The sequence below is a fragment of the Lithobates pipiens genome, unplaced genomic scaffold, assembly GCF_037356315.1.
Source record: "Lithobates pipiens isolate NorthernLeopardFrog02 unplaced genomic scaffold, aLitPip1_a1.2 Scaffold_25, whole genome shotgun sequence".
In the NCBI taxonomy this organism is placed as follows: Eukaryota; Metazoa; Chordata; class Amphibia; order Anura; family Ranidae; genus Lithobates; species Lithobates pipiens.
Genome location: NW_027507787.1, coordinates 166,600,572 through 166,618,433, shown reverse-complemented (window position 1 = coordinate 166,618,433; position 17,862 = coordinate 166,600,572). Strand labels below are relative to the sequence as shown.

The following is a 17,862-nucleotide window of genomic DNA, read 5'->3' as shown; positions in this document are numbered from 1 at the left end:
CAGGTCCCCCACTGTCTGCTGGGAAACACACGGATCCCAGAGACAGTGGGGACCATCCTTATTGCGCAGCGCGACTCGCGCATGCGCAGTAAGGAACCGGAAATGAAGCCGCAAGGCTCCGCTTCCTGATTCCCATAGCCAAGATGATGATCGAGAGATCGGCTTCGGGTGCCAACATCGCGGGTGCGCTGGGCGGGTAAGTGTCCTTATTTTAAAAGTCAGCAGCTGCAGTATTTGTAGCTGCTGGCTTTAAAAAACAAAAACGGCGGAACTCCCACTTTCATGGTTAATTAGTTCAATAGTGATGCTGATACTGAAACTTTCCTTATTAGAAAACTGAAAGTGTGTAATCAGCTGATTAGTAATGGAAAAGGCACACCCATTCAGATTGAGTTTGCACATTGACATTAACAAACAAACAGCTTTTTCTTCAGAGTAGAAACAGGTAGGAATTTGCAACAAAGTTTGTTAAAACCCTTGCAATAAACATAGATCACCCAGAGGGGATTGTTTTTTTCTCAACAAAAGTGGAGATACTTTTTATGTACAGCAACAACTTAGGATATCAATCAATCTGTCTAGCATGCAGAAGTTTAGAGACGAGATCTCCTGCAAAGTTCTTAACATTTAAAAATATTATCGGCAGCACTGGTGTAAGTGGCCACAATAATCCTCCCTTCATTAGTAATGCTGGATAAACCTAGAAGATGGGTAACAGCACTTTCATAGTCCCCTGGTCCCACTCACCACCAGTTCTCTGTAGCAAGCCCATGTAGGTTTCCCTATCAATGTGCAAAGGACATACTCCTACTGCAAGTCATATATCCATTTGTGTGGATGGAGGCATTTTATATCTCTTAGGGGATTAAGGAGCAATATCCAATATGCCAAATGGGACGTGCTGAATTTAATTTGCTGCACTGCACAGTAAGCATCAATGTGCATGGTCATGAGTGGCTTTTGTGTTCATTTATAGATATGCTGTTAGGGGGACTCAAAAAATGCAGATCATCCTCCTGTTTTTACTGCCTCTTTGCCACCCATGTAAAAGAGTACAATGGCAAATATCCCAATTTCAGCAGAAGTACAGCAACTTATGTACAATTTAGTGCAATAGGGACTACCCAATACCTTCCATAATTTTAGCAACAGCTGAGAGGACCCCACAATCCCAGTGGGGAAATACCACACACATAAAATCAGCACTCGCTAATAGCAATCCTAAATGTCCCAGTACATATAGATGTCTTTCCAAAAATGTTTACAATCTTTCCAAGTCCAATGTAGACCAAAAACTTCAACTTCATACTCTCTGGTCTAACCAGAGAGTATGAAGGTGTTGGATTATTTGGTCTACATTGGACTTGGAAAAATAGTGAACTTTTTGGATAGACATCTACACTCAGAGGCGTAACTAGAACCTTCAGGTCCCTGGTGCAAGAAGCCATGAAGGGCCTCGCCCGACCCCCGACCTGGGCCATTCATTCCGAGCCCAAAGGCCTTCCCACCGATCCCATGACCTTTTACTGTCCCACAGCAGATCACTTTCACATGTTGTGCAGTCCTTCATTCTTGGGCCCCGCCATGATGGCGGAAGGCCCTGGTAGTTCCACCAGTGGTGTCAGTGTGGACTGTGAATGGTGTCAGTCAGTAGGGCAGTGGACTTGATCAGTAGAGCGGTGAACATGGTCAGTAGGGCAGTGGAGATGGTCAGTAGAGCAGTGGAAATGGTCAATAGGGCAGTGAATGTGGTCAGTAGGGCAGTGGATGGGGTCAGTAGTTTTTATTTTTTGCTATTTTATTTTTTTTCATTATTTCTTACCATTTTATTTAAATTTACAATTTTATTTTTTATAGTTTTTTATTTTTTATTTTTGATGAGAGGGAGGCAGTGGAGGGCAGTATGGGCGGACAGCATAACCAGAGGGGGGCAGTATGGGAGGGAGCAGAGTGACAGTCGGCAGCACACCTGGAACACTGGTGGTCCTAGGTACAGATGACTGCTTTCCTCTTGACTCTTGGCTAGATAGGAGGTCAGGCGGGGCAGCATTTAGGAGAACCGATCCTGTTCCTGTAGCTGCTGAAAACCCTGCAGGAGACAGGAGGCGAACTGAGGAGATTGGTTCTCCTATATGCCGCCCCACCGGCCTCCTATCCAGCCTGGTGCTAGCTGCATCCAGAGTGTAAAGTCATGAGGCAAGCAGTCTTCTGGACCTAGGACCATCAGCTCTGCCTCCTAGCTCCGTCCGCTGACTCTGGCTCACACAAGTGTAAACAAACCTGACAGGGGAGCAGCACGACCCCCTGCAGCCTGGGACCAGGTCATGATCGCAACTCTTGCACCCCCTATAACTATGTCCCCGTCTACACTATATTGCAAGAAGTATTGCCTTTACACGGAAATGAACTTTAATGGCATCCCAGTCTTGGTCCGTACGATTCAATATTGAGTTGGCCCACCCTTTACAGCCATAACAGCTTCAACTCTTCTCGGAAGGCTGTCCACAAGGTTTAGGAGTGTGTCTATGGTAATTTTTGAATATTCTTTCATAAGCGCATTTGTGAGGTCAGGCACTGATAGAGACGAGGGGTCCTGGCTCCCAGTTTTCACTCTAATTCATCCTAAAGGTGTTCTATCTGGTTGAGGTCAGGATTCTGTGCAGGCCAGTCAGGTTCCTCCACCCCAAACTCGTTCATACATGTCTTTATGGACCTTGCTTTGTGCACTGGGCACAGTCATGTTGGGACAGGAAGGGGCCATCCCCAAACTGTTCCCACAAAGTTGGAAGCATGAAATTGTCCAAAATGTATGCTGACACCTTAAAAGTTCCCTTCACTGGAACTAGGGTCCAAACCCAACCCCTGAAAAACAACCCCACATCATAATCCCCCTCCACCTAATCATTTGGAGTGGTGGCCCAATACTTTAGGAAATATAGTATGGATGAGCAAGGTTTTGGTAGAGTCCTGACCTCAACCCAATAGAACACCTTTGGAATGCATTATAGTGGAGACTGTGAGCCAGGACTTCTCATCCAACATCAGGGCCCGACCTCACAAATGCGCTTCGGGAAAAATGCTCAAACATTCCCATAGACACACTCCTAAACCTTGTGGACAGCCTTCCCAGAAGAGTTAAAGCTGTTATAGCCCAGCTAATTATTGAACCCTACGGACTAAGACTGGGATGCCATTAAAGTTCATGTGCGTGTAAAGGCAGGTGTCACAATACTTTTGGCAATATAGTGCATATAGACTGGGACATTTAGGATCGTTATTAGAGAAGTACAGCAACGTTTCCAAAAAATAAATGCTATTAGTACCTGTGTTAAAAAAATAATAATAATGATAATTATAAAACAATAATATTAATTATAATAATAGCTACTTCAGCTTTATCAGTTTTTTAACAGAAACAAAGAAAAATGCATTTTTTTACAGAATTTTGCCATCGGCGAGATTGACACCTTGCAAGCCCCGTCGCCTGGTATGGGTTTTAAGGGTAGCCCCCTACGTCGAAAAATGGCGTGGGGGTCCCCCCAAAAGTCCATACCAGACCCTTTTCCGAGCACGCATCCTGGCCGGTCAGGAAAGGGGGTGGGGCGAGCGAGCGCCCCCCCCCTGAACCGTACATGGCCGCATGCCCTCAACATGGGGGGGTGGGTGTTTTGGGGAAGGGGGGCGCCCTGCGGCCCCCCCCACCCAAAAGCACCTTGGCCCCATGTTGATGAGGACAAGGGCCTCTTCCTGACAACCCTGGCCATTGGTTGTCGGGGTTGGAAGAAGACCCCCGAAGTTGGAAGAAGACCCCTGGATGGCGACGACGATGAAGGAGAAAGCCTGGCGAGAACCGGAAACCACGGAGAAGACCCCCGGAGCTGCCTAATAAACGACTTTAAAAACCTGCGTAGTGTGCTTTTTTATTGACGCTTTTTCCCCCAGGTGAATAGGTAGGGGTACGATTTACCCCATACTCATTCATATAGGGTGAGGGGCCGGGATCTGGGGGCCCCCTTAATAAAGGGGGATCCCAGATTCCAATAAACCCCCCGCCTGTAGACCCCGACAACCAATGGCCAGGGTTGTCGTGAAGAGGCCCTTGTCCTCATCAACATGGGGGCAAGGTGCTTTGGGGTGGGGGGGCCACGGGGCACCCCCCTTCCCCAAAGCACCCACCCCCCATGTTGAGGGCATGCAGCCTTGTAAGGTTCGCTCGTCCCTACCCCCTTTCCTGACTGGCCCAGCTGCATGCTTGGATAAGGGTCTAGCATGGACTTTGGGGGGACCCCCATGCCGTCTTTCGGTGTAGGGGATAATCCTTAAAGCCCATACCAGGCGACGGGGGGCTCGCAAGGTGTCAATCTCGCTGATGGAGGCAGCGAGATTGGTTTCCTTCTCTAGTCCCGTCATACCTGAAGTCACGTTCAAAATGAACGGACTTTAGTCCCTGTGTTAGCCAATAGGCACACAGGGTGCACTGTCCAAAACTGAAGAGTCTCATGCTTCCTGTGTTGGTGGGAGGGACAGAATTCCTCAGAAGAGAAGCTGCTGCAGAGATTGTGGTAAGTGAAATAAAAAAAAGTGTTTCCCTGAAGCTGCTAGAAAACATTGTACATGCACAGCCTGTGCTCCCCTATTAATACCAATCACTGTATTGCCAGACCTATTGCTGTCCTTTTAGCAGAGTGAAAGTAACATTACATATGTGCAGCATAGGTGTCAGCTTATGTCACCATGTTAAAAGGACAGCAATATGGGTAGCATTACAGTGACTGTTATTAGTCCAGGTTCACTAAAATAGCCAATGCTCTGAAAAGCAATCCATGTGGATTGCTTTTCAGGCCCTTTTCACATGAGTAGTCCAATCAGGTCCTCCTGTCCGTTTTTTAGGCAACCTGATCGGACCACCCATTGTTCTCAATGGATCGGCATTTTTAAATGGAAATGTGTCCGTTTACACCCGCCTGCCTCCATTCCCCTCCATCTGGCTGGATCAGAAGGCAGTTGGGTGTAAACGGACGGCATGAGCAGACACAGGTCTGTCAGTTGCCCCCTCTGCTCAGCAAGGGATCCACGGACAGATCCACTGCTGAGAAAAACTGGATCGGCCCCTGTGAAGATTGCAGCTAGAATGCAGATAAGGCCGGCCATAGATGGTTTGAATTCTGTTTAGCAGATACTGGCTGAGATTCAAACTATGTATGGATAGGCTGAATGTGCCCAAGTTAATCGATCGATCAACTTGAGTATGACCAGCCTGTCAGAGTGTCAGATTTTACATAAAATTATCACTAGAAGCTCTTGTAGCCACTAGTAATAATGACTCTGTTCTCCTGGCAGGGGCGGTTTTCCCAACCCCCACTAGGAGCATACAATGGCCCCACAGCAGGGGTTCCCCCAGCAACACTCTCTGTGTTAATGGGGGAATTGAGCAAATTCTTTCCTGCAACCCGTGGGACACAGATGGGGGAAAGAAAATCATAGTTTTGCCAAAATGGGGGAAAAGTGCTTGCTTTATATATACTTTAGTATGATACATAACTAGAACATCTAACAGGGTTATGTCATTGCAGAAGATTTCCCCTCACTTTCTGTCTTGATGTCACCAGAACAGGAAGTGAAGGAATCTCCCATCTCCCTGTGGTAATATAGCCAGCAATTTATATATATATATATATATATATATATATATATATATATATATGGAGGTGGGACTGGAGGAGGAGGATGTGGGATGAAGGAGGTGGGACTGGAGGAGGATGTGGGACGAAGGAGATGGGACTGGAGGAGGAGAAGGATGTGGGATGAAGGAGGAGGAGGAGGAGGAGGAGGATGTGGGATGGAGGAGATGGAACTGGAGGAGGAGAAGAACATGGGATCAGGCAGATGAAACTGAAAGAGGAGGACATGGGATGGGACTCGGTGGGACTGCCAGTGGGCGGGCCCTGGGGAATGTTGATGGTCAGGTCCGGGGGTGGGGGGCCCAGGCCTAAAACTGTGTAAGAGGCCCCAAAATTTCTGATGGCGGCCCTGCTCATACTTCCACAATCCTCTCTTAGATGAGAATTAGGCACACCTCCTTCTCACATCTCATTCCTGCCCACAGCCTTCTGGGACACATGACACTTTTCAGTGAGGCTGCAGAACCAGTTGGCTGAGTTATCTCACACATGCTGGGTAAGGATCCAGCTGTGATTTCTCTCGGAAGTCTCATTTTACTTGCATATTAACAAGTTCCCTCTGGTGCGGCCATCTTAGATATAGGAGCTGGCCATGACTTCCTGAGGAATCACAGCTAGCTCCTATACCCATGGCTAGGAAAAGGGACCTGCAGTGGTAAGAAGAACCAGCGTATGGTCCCCAGCACTGCCATTTTGGATATGGGGACTGGCTGTGACATCTGGAGGAATCACAGCTGGATGCCCACTGCACATGTGCAAAATAATGTGGCTGACTGGTACTGTAGCCTCCTGGGAAGTGTTACGTGTCCCAGGAGGCTGTGGGCGGGGTCATGGGCAGTATGCCTGCCTAAGCACATGTCAGAAAGTAGAGTGGAGGTGAGTACCTGTCAAAGAAGGGACCCGCTCCTTGTGAAAGGAAGTGCAGGCGAATCTCCATACTGAAGCTCAGGGAAAACGTATGTGTGGTCATGTGCAAAGATATGCGCATAACTATTCTCGGGTGACAACTAGACGTGCCCTAACTCACACATAATTGCGCACGCGCACATGCGTGTTAACATGAGCAAGCGGAAATACTGGGTACCCACTTGCCTATTTAAAATGGGTCCAGAGACCAGAGGGTTGCTGAGGAGTCATTAGCTGCTAGCGTTTATGACTGGATCCGCTTGCTTATGTGTTTACCTGGCCTGTATGGACTCTGCTTGTTCCTGATATCCTATTGCTGACTCCAACTAGTGATCTGGCTCTGCCTTCTGCCTTCTGCCCTCTGTTGTGGTACCTTCTCTGCTCCCTCAATAACGACCCTGGACTGGCTCTGCCTCTGCTTTGGCTCTTGATTCTGCACCTCTCATGCCCAGCTGATACTGACTCTTGCCTGCCTGGTGACCCAAGATCCTGCACCCGCCTGCTTGTCAGCTTTCCTGCCATGTGCCGTTCTGCAACCTGCTTCAGCGTCTTTGCATCTGCCAGAGAATCCTGCATCTGCCTTCTTATCAGCTTGACTCCAAAGAAAGATATAATTTTGCCCCTGTACAAATCATTAGTAAGACCTCATCCGTTCAGTTTTGGGTACCAATATACAAAAAGGATATCGGGGAACTGGAGAGATTTCAGAGAAGGGCAACCAAATTGATAAGAGGCATGGAGGAGTTCAGCTATGAGGAAATATTAGGACAGTTAGTGAAAATGTAGCGCTAATATAGCGATACCCTCACTTAAGAGGGCCGCAAGTTTGGTTTGGGCCCTGAGCACAGCTGCGCCAACCCCCCCGGCAATCTGCTCTACCCACTCTGGCGCAGTTAGTATCTAGCAATACACATTAAATCGCTTATACTCTAAATATGTGTGTGTGCGTGGGTGGATAACTCAAGCTCATAGACAATCTTTGAAAGTATATATAACTGACTTTACTTGTTGTTTTTATAAAAGGAATAACATGAATCGAACATTTGATTTGCAACACATAGGCAGGTCCCTGCAGTAACCAGTAATAAAGATAAACAGAGTAATCAGCATAATAAAGTATTGCTATGCAACTCTAGCGCTGCCCTTTTTCAGCTACTTCCCCGCATGGGTAAACTAACACCCAGCACTATCTACCTATGCAGTCAGGCCTGACTGATCTAGATGGAAGTCCAGTGAAACAATATTCGCTAGCAATCTTTCGGTGGTGCACTTGAAGAACAACTTTGTAATCCAAACGAATAATAAAGATAAAGTATCTGTCTTTAAACAGCTCTCACCACCTGGACAAGTCCAAGTCCGTTTCCTCCGCTGATTCGTCTAGGAACAGGAATCCACCGACCTCCAAGTCTTCAATTCTTCTGGTGTACTGCAGCAAGGATGAGAAAATGTCTCTCAGGTGCAGCTAGGCTGGCAGAGGGCTCTTTGGAAAAAAGTTCAGCACAGACCTCCTCTTGCTAGGAGAGGGGGGGGGGAGTGTCCAAAAGAGAGCGAACTAGGCCTCTCCCCCTCCTTATATGCCCTCCCCCATGAGTCTCTGGGGCATAACTCCAAACATCCTGGGAACCAGCGGGGTTCTGGGAACAGTAGTTTTATAGTCCTTAAAGAGACCCCGCTACGTCGTAAGATAAAGTGAATATGAAGTAAGGAATATTAATTAGTGACTAAATACGCATATAAAGAATAAGTCCAAGAATTGTCCATCAAAATTATAGAAGGACCCAGCACATTAACCACTGAGCCTCCAGAGGGGTAACTTCAGCAGATGTATGGGCTTCTTTGATTTGGTAGTATCAGAAGAATAATATAGGTAGATACTCTTACCAGAGTCGGTGGATCTGCGTGTCATCAACACCAGATCGTATGGGCATAAAAGGCTCTCTGAAGAGAAGACGGTGAACTGGATCCTGGATAATCCTCCAACATTTCAGGCCACACAATGATGTCCTCAGAAAACCTCTGGATGGTCAAACCCAAGACAGGAAGGAGGTACCAACAGGGGATGTGCCACCCAAAGGTGGTTGTTAATCGCTGGGAGCAGGTGGTATGTAAGACAAAAAACACGCACAGGCTCCAAATGGTATAGATTGAAAGATAAAAAATGGCTATTTATTTCCATAAAAAGTATCTTACAATGTTTTCAGTTCACACCTTAGTTTCAAATGAATTCTCTTTTTTAGTTTATCCCCTGTCCCCCTCCCCTCCCCCTATCTACTTTATCATCTACCCCCATTAGCAACAAAAAAAAACAATAACCTCCTCCCTGTCCCCCTCCCCTCCTCTCCCCAGAATCCACCAACTCCCAGTTTCCACATTCCATATATTTTACATCTTACAACTAAATAGGGAGCCCATATCTTCCGGTATTTCTCATCTTGATCCTTCATTGCCATTGTAAGATTTTCCATTTGTTGAATTTCTGCAATTCTCGTGAGCAATTGTGCTCTAGTTGGAGGACTGTCTTTTTTCCACAGAACCAGAATACATGCCCTTGCTGCTATTAGTAAATGTCTCAACAGAGAGTTTTTGAATCTTTCTACCGTCATTGGGATGTCCAGCAGCAAAAAAGTATATTTCCAATGGCAATTCCTGTTATTGTTCTAATAGTGTCAGCCACCATTTCTCAGAACTCTCTAACTTTTGGGCATTCCCAGAAGATATGTAGTAATGTTCCCTATGTTCTATGACATCTCCAGCAGACATCAGATGTTTGGGGGTAGATCTGATATAGTACTTTTGGTGTTCTGTACCACCTAGTGATAATTTTATACCCCCTTTCTTGGTATCTGCTTGCTACCGAGGCCTTTTGATTAAATAACAAGATCTTGTCTTTTTGTTCTGGGGAGAATTTGATCTCTAGATCTCTCTCCCAGGCCTGAAAGAGGGTTCTTGTGGAGTCTCCAATTCAGTTAGTATAGTGTAGAAATGGGACATCAAGTGCCTCATTGATTCTCCTTTCAAGCAGGCCTCCTCAAACTCAGTCAATGCACTCACTTCTACATGTGCCTTTGATTTAGATCTGATAAAAGCTTCTAATTTCATCATTCTAAAAAACGTCTAGCTCTGGTATTATTTATTTTTCAATCTTTTTTTTGTCATTAAATGGTTTTCCAATGAGAAATAAATTCTGCTAATGCCTCTACATCGCATTGCTTTAAACTTTGGGTCTGTCATTCCTGGTTGAAATGCCAGAGTACCCAAGATTGGGAGAAGCGGGCTAGGGTTTCTCGAAATGGGTGTTTTTTTTTTTGTTTTTCTTTGATCGTTCGCACTGTCGCGCCTATTCTTGGGTGTTTGCTCACTTCAACTCGCACCTCTGCATCCGGAATCCATACTAGACCTTCCAATGGGATTTCTGTCGCTGCTTGTTCTGTCTGTATCCAGGGTTTATCTTTTTTAAGCCTACACCATTTCACTACTCTGGCTAGGTGTGAGGCTTCCTGGTATCTTATTGTATCTGGGAGCCCTATCCTACCTTTTCCTTTTGGAAGTGTTAAGATGTTTCAACGTATTCTTGACGGTTTCCCAGCTCATATAAACTTCAAAAATCTTGATCTAAGATCTCTTAAAAAGCTTGGGGGGATCTTAATTGGTAAGGTCTGTATTAAATACAGAAGTATTGGCATCACATTCATCTTAATAATGTTGGTTCTCCCGAACCACGTAAAAATTTCCTTGTCCCATTTCTGATGGTCAAGTTTAATCTGAATAGCCATTGGTATATATTTAAGTTCAAGAAATTTATTCAAATTCTTTGAAATTTTTGTTCCTAAGCAGCTTATGTATGAATTTGTCCATCTAAAATCGAATCATGTAGATATCACCTGTAGAAGGGACATTATTATTTCTATTCCCATTGCTTCTGATTTCCCATAGTTTACTTTGAAATTGGATATTTTTCCATATTCTTGTAGCTCCAAAAAAATCAGACCGTCCGCATAGGCTGCCAGTTTCTGTTCTTCCCTTATTTTTACCCCCTCAATGTTCATATTGGCACAAATTTTCCTTAGGAAGGGTTCTATTGTCAAGATGAATATCAAGGGTGAAAGAGGGCATCCCTGTCGTGTTCCGTTTAAAATAGAGAAGGGCTCAGAGATTCTATCATTTATTTTTACCCTGGCACTTGGTTTTGAGTATCTACCCGGTCAAAAGCTTTTTCCGCATCAGTGGATACTATCACCATTGACTTATGCTGTGTTTGCGTAAAATAGATTGAATTCACCACCCACAGTGTGTTTTCTCTTCCTTCTCTCCCAGGGGTGAACCCTATCTGGTCTGGATGAATTAAATCCGGGATAAAGTATCATTCTCATTGCTAAAATCTTTGTGAACACTTTAAGGTCCTCATTCAGCAAAGAACTAAGTCAGTATCTTGGGCAGTGAGAAGGATCCTTCCCTTCTTTTGGGATGACTGTTATATGTGCTAATAACGTTTCTGTTGGAATTTGCTTCCCTTTGCGTATTGAATTGTAAGCTTCTGTGAATCTCGGAGCCAATTTCTCCACAAACGTTTTATAATATGACAGGGTAAACCAGTCTGAGCCCGGTGCCTTGCTTCATTTTTAATGCCCTTATAAATTCTTCATTTGTAATTGGTATATCAATTTCTCTAGCCATCTCCTCTGTCAATTTTGGCATTTCTGCCCTTACAATATATTCTCTCACTACTTCCCATTTCTTTAAATCACTCACTAAAGTAAAAAAAAAATTCTAGCTGGTATAGGCTCTCATAGTATTCTTTAAATACCTGAGCAATTTTCTGCGGGGTGTTAACCATTTTATCCCTCTGTGGTTTGATTTGTGTGATTTGATTTAGAGTAGTATTTTCTCTAAGGGCATTTGCTAGTAGTCTCCCTGGCTTATTCCCAAATTCATAGAATGTCTGCCTCCCTCGGGTTAGCTTTGCTTTAGCTTTTTCTATTAGTTGGAGATTAAATGTTTCACGCAAACCATTTAGTTTTTGTTTTATTGCTTGAGCTTGGGATTTATTTATGCACTATTCCTAATTCCCCAATATCTTTGAGCAGCTTATCAATATTTTCATTCAGTTCACGTTTTCTATGTGCCCCCAGGGGGATGAACATGACACATTTATATACAGAAGTGTGTGGTTTCTCCTGTCTTATTTATTGAGAAAAAAGCATCTAGTGCTTGTTTTAATTTATGCTCGTATTCACTTTATTTCAGGAGTGTTTCATTTAACTTCCAGTGCCATTCTCTGGGTTCCGCCTCAACCCATTCTAATGTACAGCTTGTCGGGTGTGATCTGATTAGAGTAAATGAGAGTAAATGAGCCAACTGAGGCTTCTACTAGAGATGTAATCACATTCTGGGAAATTAGAATGTAATTAATTCTAGAGTAGGTCCTGTACTTTGTCGAGAAGAATGTATAATCTCTGTTCTGTGTATGGACTGTCCTCCAACTATCGATCATCTGCAAATCTCGCATCATTTTTTTGCTTTCCTTAATTTGTCATATGAAAGATGAGATGAGCCTTTTGATGTATCCTTCATTGGGTCTAAAGCCATATTTAGGTCACCTCCCACCACTAGGATTCCCACCTTGTGTTGTTGCACAATCTGTAGATACAATTCTATAGAATTTACTTGGTCTTCATTTGGCAGATATAAATTTACCAATGTAACTTTTTGAAGGCCCAGAGTTCCCTTTACTATTAGGAGGCAACCTTCCTCATCAGTATATACCCCTGATTCCTTCCATGGCATCTGTCTTGCTATATAAATAGACACCCCACAGGATTTTGAATTCTGAGATGTACTATGGTACACTGTCGGATAGTAGTGATTTTTACTCCATGGGATTTTATCCTTTTTAAAATGTGTCTCCTGTAAAAAAATTACTTGGAATTTAAGTCTACCCAATTCTGTCATTAATCGTATCCATTTCTCTGGGATATTTAATCCCTTGACATTGTATGATGTGAGGGTTATCTTATGCCACGTACACACGATCAGAGAACACCCCCCAAGAAGACCCCCGGAGCTGTCTAATAAATTATTTTAAAAACTTGTGTTGTGTTTTTTTATTTACACTTTTTTCCCCAGGTGAATGGGTAGGGGTACATCGTACCCCATACTCATTCACATAGGGTGGGGGCCGGGATCTAGGGACCCCCTTATTAAAGGGGGCTCCTGGATTCCGATAAGCCCCCCGCCCGCAGACCCCGACAACCAACAGCCAGGGTTGTCGTAAGAGGCCATTGTCCTCATCAACATGGGGACAAGGTGCTTTGGGTGGGGGGCTGTAGGTCCCCCCTTCCCCAAAGCACCCCTCATGTTGAGGGCACACGGCCTGGTACGGCTCAGGAGGGGGGCGCTCGCTCATCCCCACCCCTTTTCCTGACTGGCCGGGCTGTGTGCTCGGATAAGGGTCTGTTATGGACTTTGGGGGGACCCCATGCCGTTTTTTCGGTGTAGGGGTTCCCCTTTAAATCCATACCAGGTGACGGGGATAGCGAGGTGTCAATCTCGCTGATGGAGGTGGCGACATTGATTTCCTTTGCTAGTCCAGGCTACCTGGTATCACGTTCAAAATGAATGGACTTTTCTCTGTGTGTGGGCAAGTCTGTTCATTTCAAAAGTCCGGCCGACTAGCACACAGACGAGCAGATTGTCCACCGGACTGGTGAGTCCGGCGGACAATTTTGAGTCAAAACTTCTTTCTAAATCCGCCGGACCTTTAGGAACAAAAAGTCCCCCGGAGCCCACACAAGGGCGGATTGTCCGCCGGATAGTCCGATCGTGTGTACGTGGCATCAGTCATTTTTATAGATGGTCAGATCCGAGAGAGAGGGGGGAGAGAGAGAAAGAACAAAACAAAAAAAAACCCAACCCCTTTTTCAATAAACGGGTGACTGATTACAAATCCGGAATAGTCCTTCCAAAAAAAAAAACGCCTCCGAGGAGGAGAGGCATTTAATATGGGGGATGTTGGTGAACAGAAAGAAGTCTGTGCACTGAGATCACACTCAGCGCTCTCCACACATGATTATTCTTCTACCACATTAATTTTCTTCTTTATTCTTAGCAACATAAACATATTATCACAGTTATTACTTCTGGTCAGTATATTTTTACATAATGTCCTCCTTCTGCTGTTCCTGATTCCTCCCTTCCTATTTCAAACATATTTCAATGTTTCAAATTTCTTCTTCTTCTCCTTTAGCTATTATATACATTAAATATCCACCTTCTCTGTTTATTGACTCTCTGTTGCCTATAATCTTTCTTATATTTTATGGGGGTTATTCTATCTCTATCTAATTATTTACCCCCCCCCCCCCCCCCACAGAAAGAAAGAAAAAAAAACAAAAGAAAAAACAATAATATATACCGAAGAGAAAAGAAAAGAAAATTCTGGCCAGCTCAGTAGATTGTTTTAAAAAAGAGCTGGAGGTATTCCTAATTTTACTAAATATAATTATCTATTAACATTTGTATGTAATAACATCAGACATTATTGATCCAAGGGAATATCCAATTGCTTCTTGGGGGATCTGGAAAGAATTCCCCCACCCACTGGAGCAAATTTTGCTGTGTGCATAGGATCACGTATATGGAGGTTTTCTATTTATTTATTTTTTTCTATTGGTTGAACTTTATAGGTTTGTGTCTTTTTGCGGCCTGAGCCTCTAGCAACCTAAAAATTTCTTTAGACAAAACAGATCTATGTTGTAAAAAGTATGGTGACTCATGCAAACCAATAAAAAAGCAGTTACAATAAATAAATAATTAAGATAAACTGACCCAAAAAAAAAATCTGAATTGTGTTTGGTTAGGGTGAGCTACTGCCCCGACACTGAGCGATTGCTTCAAGGTTGCCCAACTAAATAAGTCTGACCAAATTCAAGTGTTGCATGGAAGACAAGGAGTAAATTGTGTGCTACTTATAAATTAAAAAGAGGTGAAGACCAGCGCCCCCTTCTGTATTAACAAGGAACAGTCATATAGTTTATTATCAGGTCTCCCTCTGCTATTTCAAACTGTGCATACTGGATGCACAAAAATATGTGGCAGAATCTTCCTTTCTTGATTCATTTAAGTGAAGAGAGGAGGCCAAAACTGAAGGCCTCTTAGCATACCATCTGTCCGTAAAATTTGCCTCCATGTCTTCAGCTCCAGCATTTAGAGAGAATATCATTAGTTTTAGCCCCTGCCCCGGTTTGTGTTGGTACCAGTACATGTTGTAATAACTATTGTCATTCTGATCGCAGTTCAGCACTACCGGTTTTCCTGACTTAACAAGGAGAAGCCCTTTAGTTTGTTTCACTTCTACCAAACTGTAACCTGTAAGATACAAGATGGAATTATATTAAATTATTATTATTATTGTTATCTATATTATTATTATATTATAATAATCAACATCATCATAATTTCTTTTGTTGTTATTGCTATTATTATTATTATTATTATATGTTGTTATTGGTGGTGTTGTTGTTATTATACATTTTTGTTACAAACATCAGACACTATTACAGATGTAGAGATGTAGATAAAACAAATGTAATCATAACTGAATTCAATTATGTTTGGTGTAAGCTCATCAACCATTTTTCTTCTTCTTCGATTAATGCTGTTCCTAATCCTATTATTATTAATAATATTATTTGTAGCCATAATTCGTATCTCCCTTTTTTAATTTGCTTTTCCAATGAATGAATTTTTATCCTGTTTTTCAAAATAAAGAAATGTTTTATACCTTATATTTGATATTTCTTTTAATTTATTTACACCCATAAAGTCCCAATTTTTATACTTTCCCATTACTATTTGTTGTTATTGGTAGTGTTTTTGTTCTTATACATTTTTGTTACAATATAATAATAATAATAATAATAATCATGATAAAATAGTAATTATAGGAAGAATAATAATAGTAATTATAGGAAGAAGAATAATAGTAATAATAGTTCATAGTATTTTTATTGTAATGTCTCTACCTTACTGAGTAACCATGACAAACATTTGTAAAAAAAAAAAAAATAATAATAATATATGCAACAGCAAAATATTTTACTCTTACTTATAATAATACTTACTCTATTATTGTGCTATTTATAGTATTTATTTAAAACATGTATATTTTTTTTACTTGTATTCTTATTCATAATAATAATAATATATATATATTACAATTGTATATATATATATATATATATATATATATATATATATATATATATATATATATATATATATATATATATATATATGTATATATATATATATGTATATGTATATATATATATATATATATATATATATATATATATATGTGTGTATATATATATATATATATATATATATATATATATATATATATAGGGGTGTATTTCTCTTACTTAGCAAAGTAATTATTTAGGGCAGATTCACACAGTTGATTAATAAATGCACTGCACCACATTGCATAATGCACGTTATGTGCACCTCAAGACACCTACAATGCATACTTTAATACACAACACAGATGTAAATGGGCCCCTAAACAATTGTACAAATATAATTGAAATTGATAAAAAATATATAATGCAGTTATATAAATTTAAAAAAATATTAATAGTATATTGAGAAATTACGATCTACTACTATTATGTTGTGTTATTATTATTTTAGAATAATATAAGGTATTTTACTTATGTTTTTTTCTGTAACATCAAAAAACAAGAGATATAACTAATGTATACCCCTTCCTTCTGTTGTTATTATTATTTAGAAATCCTGCAAATGCTTTTATTATTTAGAAATACTGGTAGCAAACTGGTTACTAGAAAGTTTAGTTGATAGATATTCTTCAATGAGCACAATGATTTGCAATCTTTTTTGGGATATATACACTACTTTTTTCAGTCCCAGTGAAATTTTTACAATAACAAAAAATAAATAAATTACTTTTTCAACATCAAAAACATTATAGAAGAATCATGCAATTACCTGGTAGAAGGCTTAAAAACAGGACCAAAGATAGAAACTGTGTCATTGCATTCAGGAAAGCTGATGTTTTCTGGAAAAAAAAAGCATACATGTATATAAGAATATTAAAATGAATGCCAGCTCAGCACAGGAAACCTTACGTTTCAATCAAAAATAAATAAACAAATAAATAACCATGCACCTTTTTTGAAGACATTATTGGTTTGAAGATGTCAGTAAGAAAATATTCTGTACAAAAAACTATTTGTATATCGCATAAATATAGCTGGGTCTTTTCTGCACTGCAGCTGTCTGTCTTTCAAATCCTGCACTAAGGTATTCTAAATGTTCACTTGTTTCCTGTTGTGAACTTTATGGTGGATTAACTCTATGGCATCCAAGATGCTACTTTTTTCCTTTCATTGCACAGCTAAAAATCTTAGCACCTATTTTGAACCTCAGGAGGGCAGAGCTTTAAAAAAATGGGTGTGTTTTGTCTATGTTTGGCCAATTTCAGTAGACAGTTTGGGCAGAATGATCCAATTTTCGTAAGGTGTTGTTTTATGACACATTGCAACACATATTTATATTTTCATATTTCATTTTATTTTATTTTTTATTTACAAGACAGTCAAGAGAGATCAGATAGAGGATTATATAAAAGCAGAAAAATCAGATCTCAATAGACCTTGCTACCCAAATAGCAATCATTAAAGGCTCAGCTCACCCAACCTCTGTGCTACTTATACATGTAGCCAGGAGAATTGAGTCAGCCCCGTACTTTTTATGTGTCTTGGTTACTCTCAGTGAGAACTCCCTGCCATAATTTATGACTCTATTCTGGTCCACCTGGGAGTTTTAGGTTTTCCTGCCCACCTTGGTGTGTTCCATTTCCTCTAGTTGCAGTCAATTGATGCCCTCACCAAAGCCCAATAATGCTGCCCCCCCAGCTTCTCCATTGCTTAACTGACAAAACAAGACTCATCGGGGTTGATTCACTAAAGGCAAACAGGCTGTTCAACTTTGAAAGGGAAATTTCCTCCGAGTGAATGAGGTGAAGCTCTGTTGATTTCCATGATATGCAAGAAAAAAGTGAATTTTTTAAAAACTATTCTTGCATGTGAATGGGTAAACTTTGAAAAGTGAAATTACATCTCAATCTCTAACCTCTAGGGAAATTCTCTTGCAAGGGGCAACTCCCCAAAGTGAACAGCCAATTCCTCTTTATCAAATGAACCCCAATCTATCTAACAAGAGCCATGCACCTTATCAAGAACAACAAGAG

At 41.6% G+C, this 17,862-nt stretch overlaps 1 gene segment (V, D, J or C); it reads right to left on the bottom strand.

Moving 5' to 3' along the window:
- Window positions 1–8,935: 8,935 nt before the first annotated feature.
- LOC143930612 (T cell receptor beta variable 7-8-like) lies at window positions 8,936–17,719 on the bottom strand. The segment is given in 3 exon segments: window positions 8,936–14,951; window positions 16,599–16,668; window positions 16,780–17,719. Coding segments are annotated over 3 exon segments (399 nt in total).
- Between the last annotated feature and the right edge of the window lie 143 nt (window positions 17,720–17,862).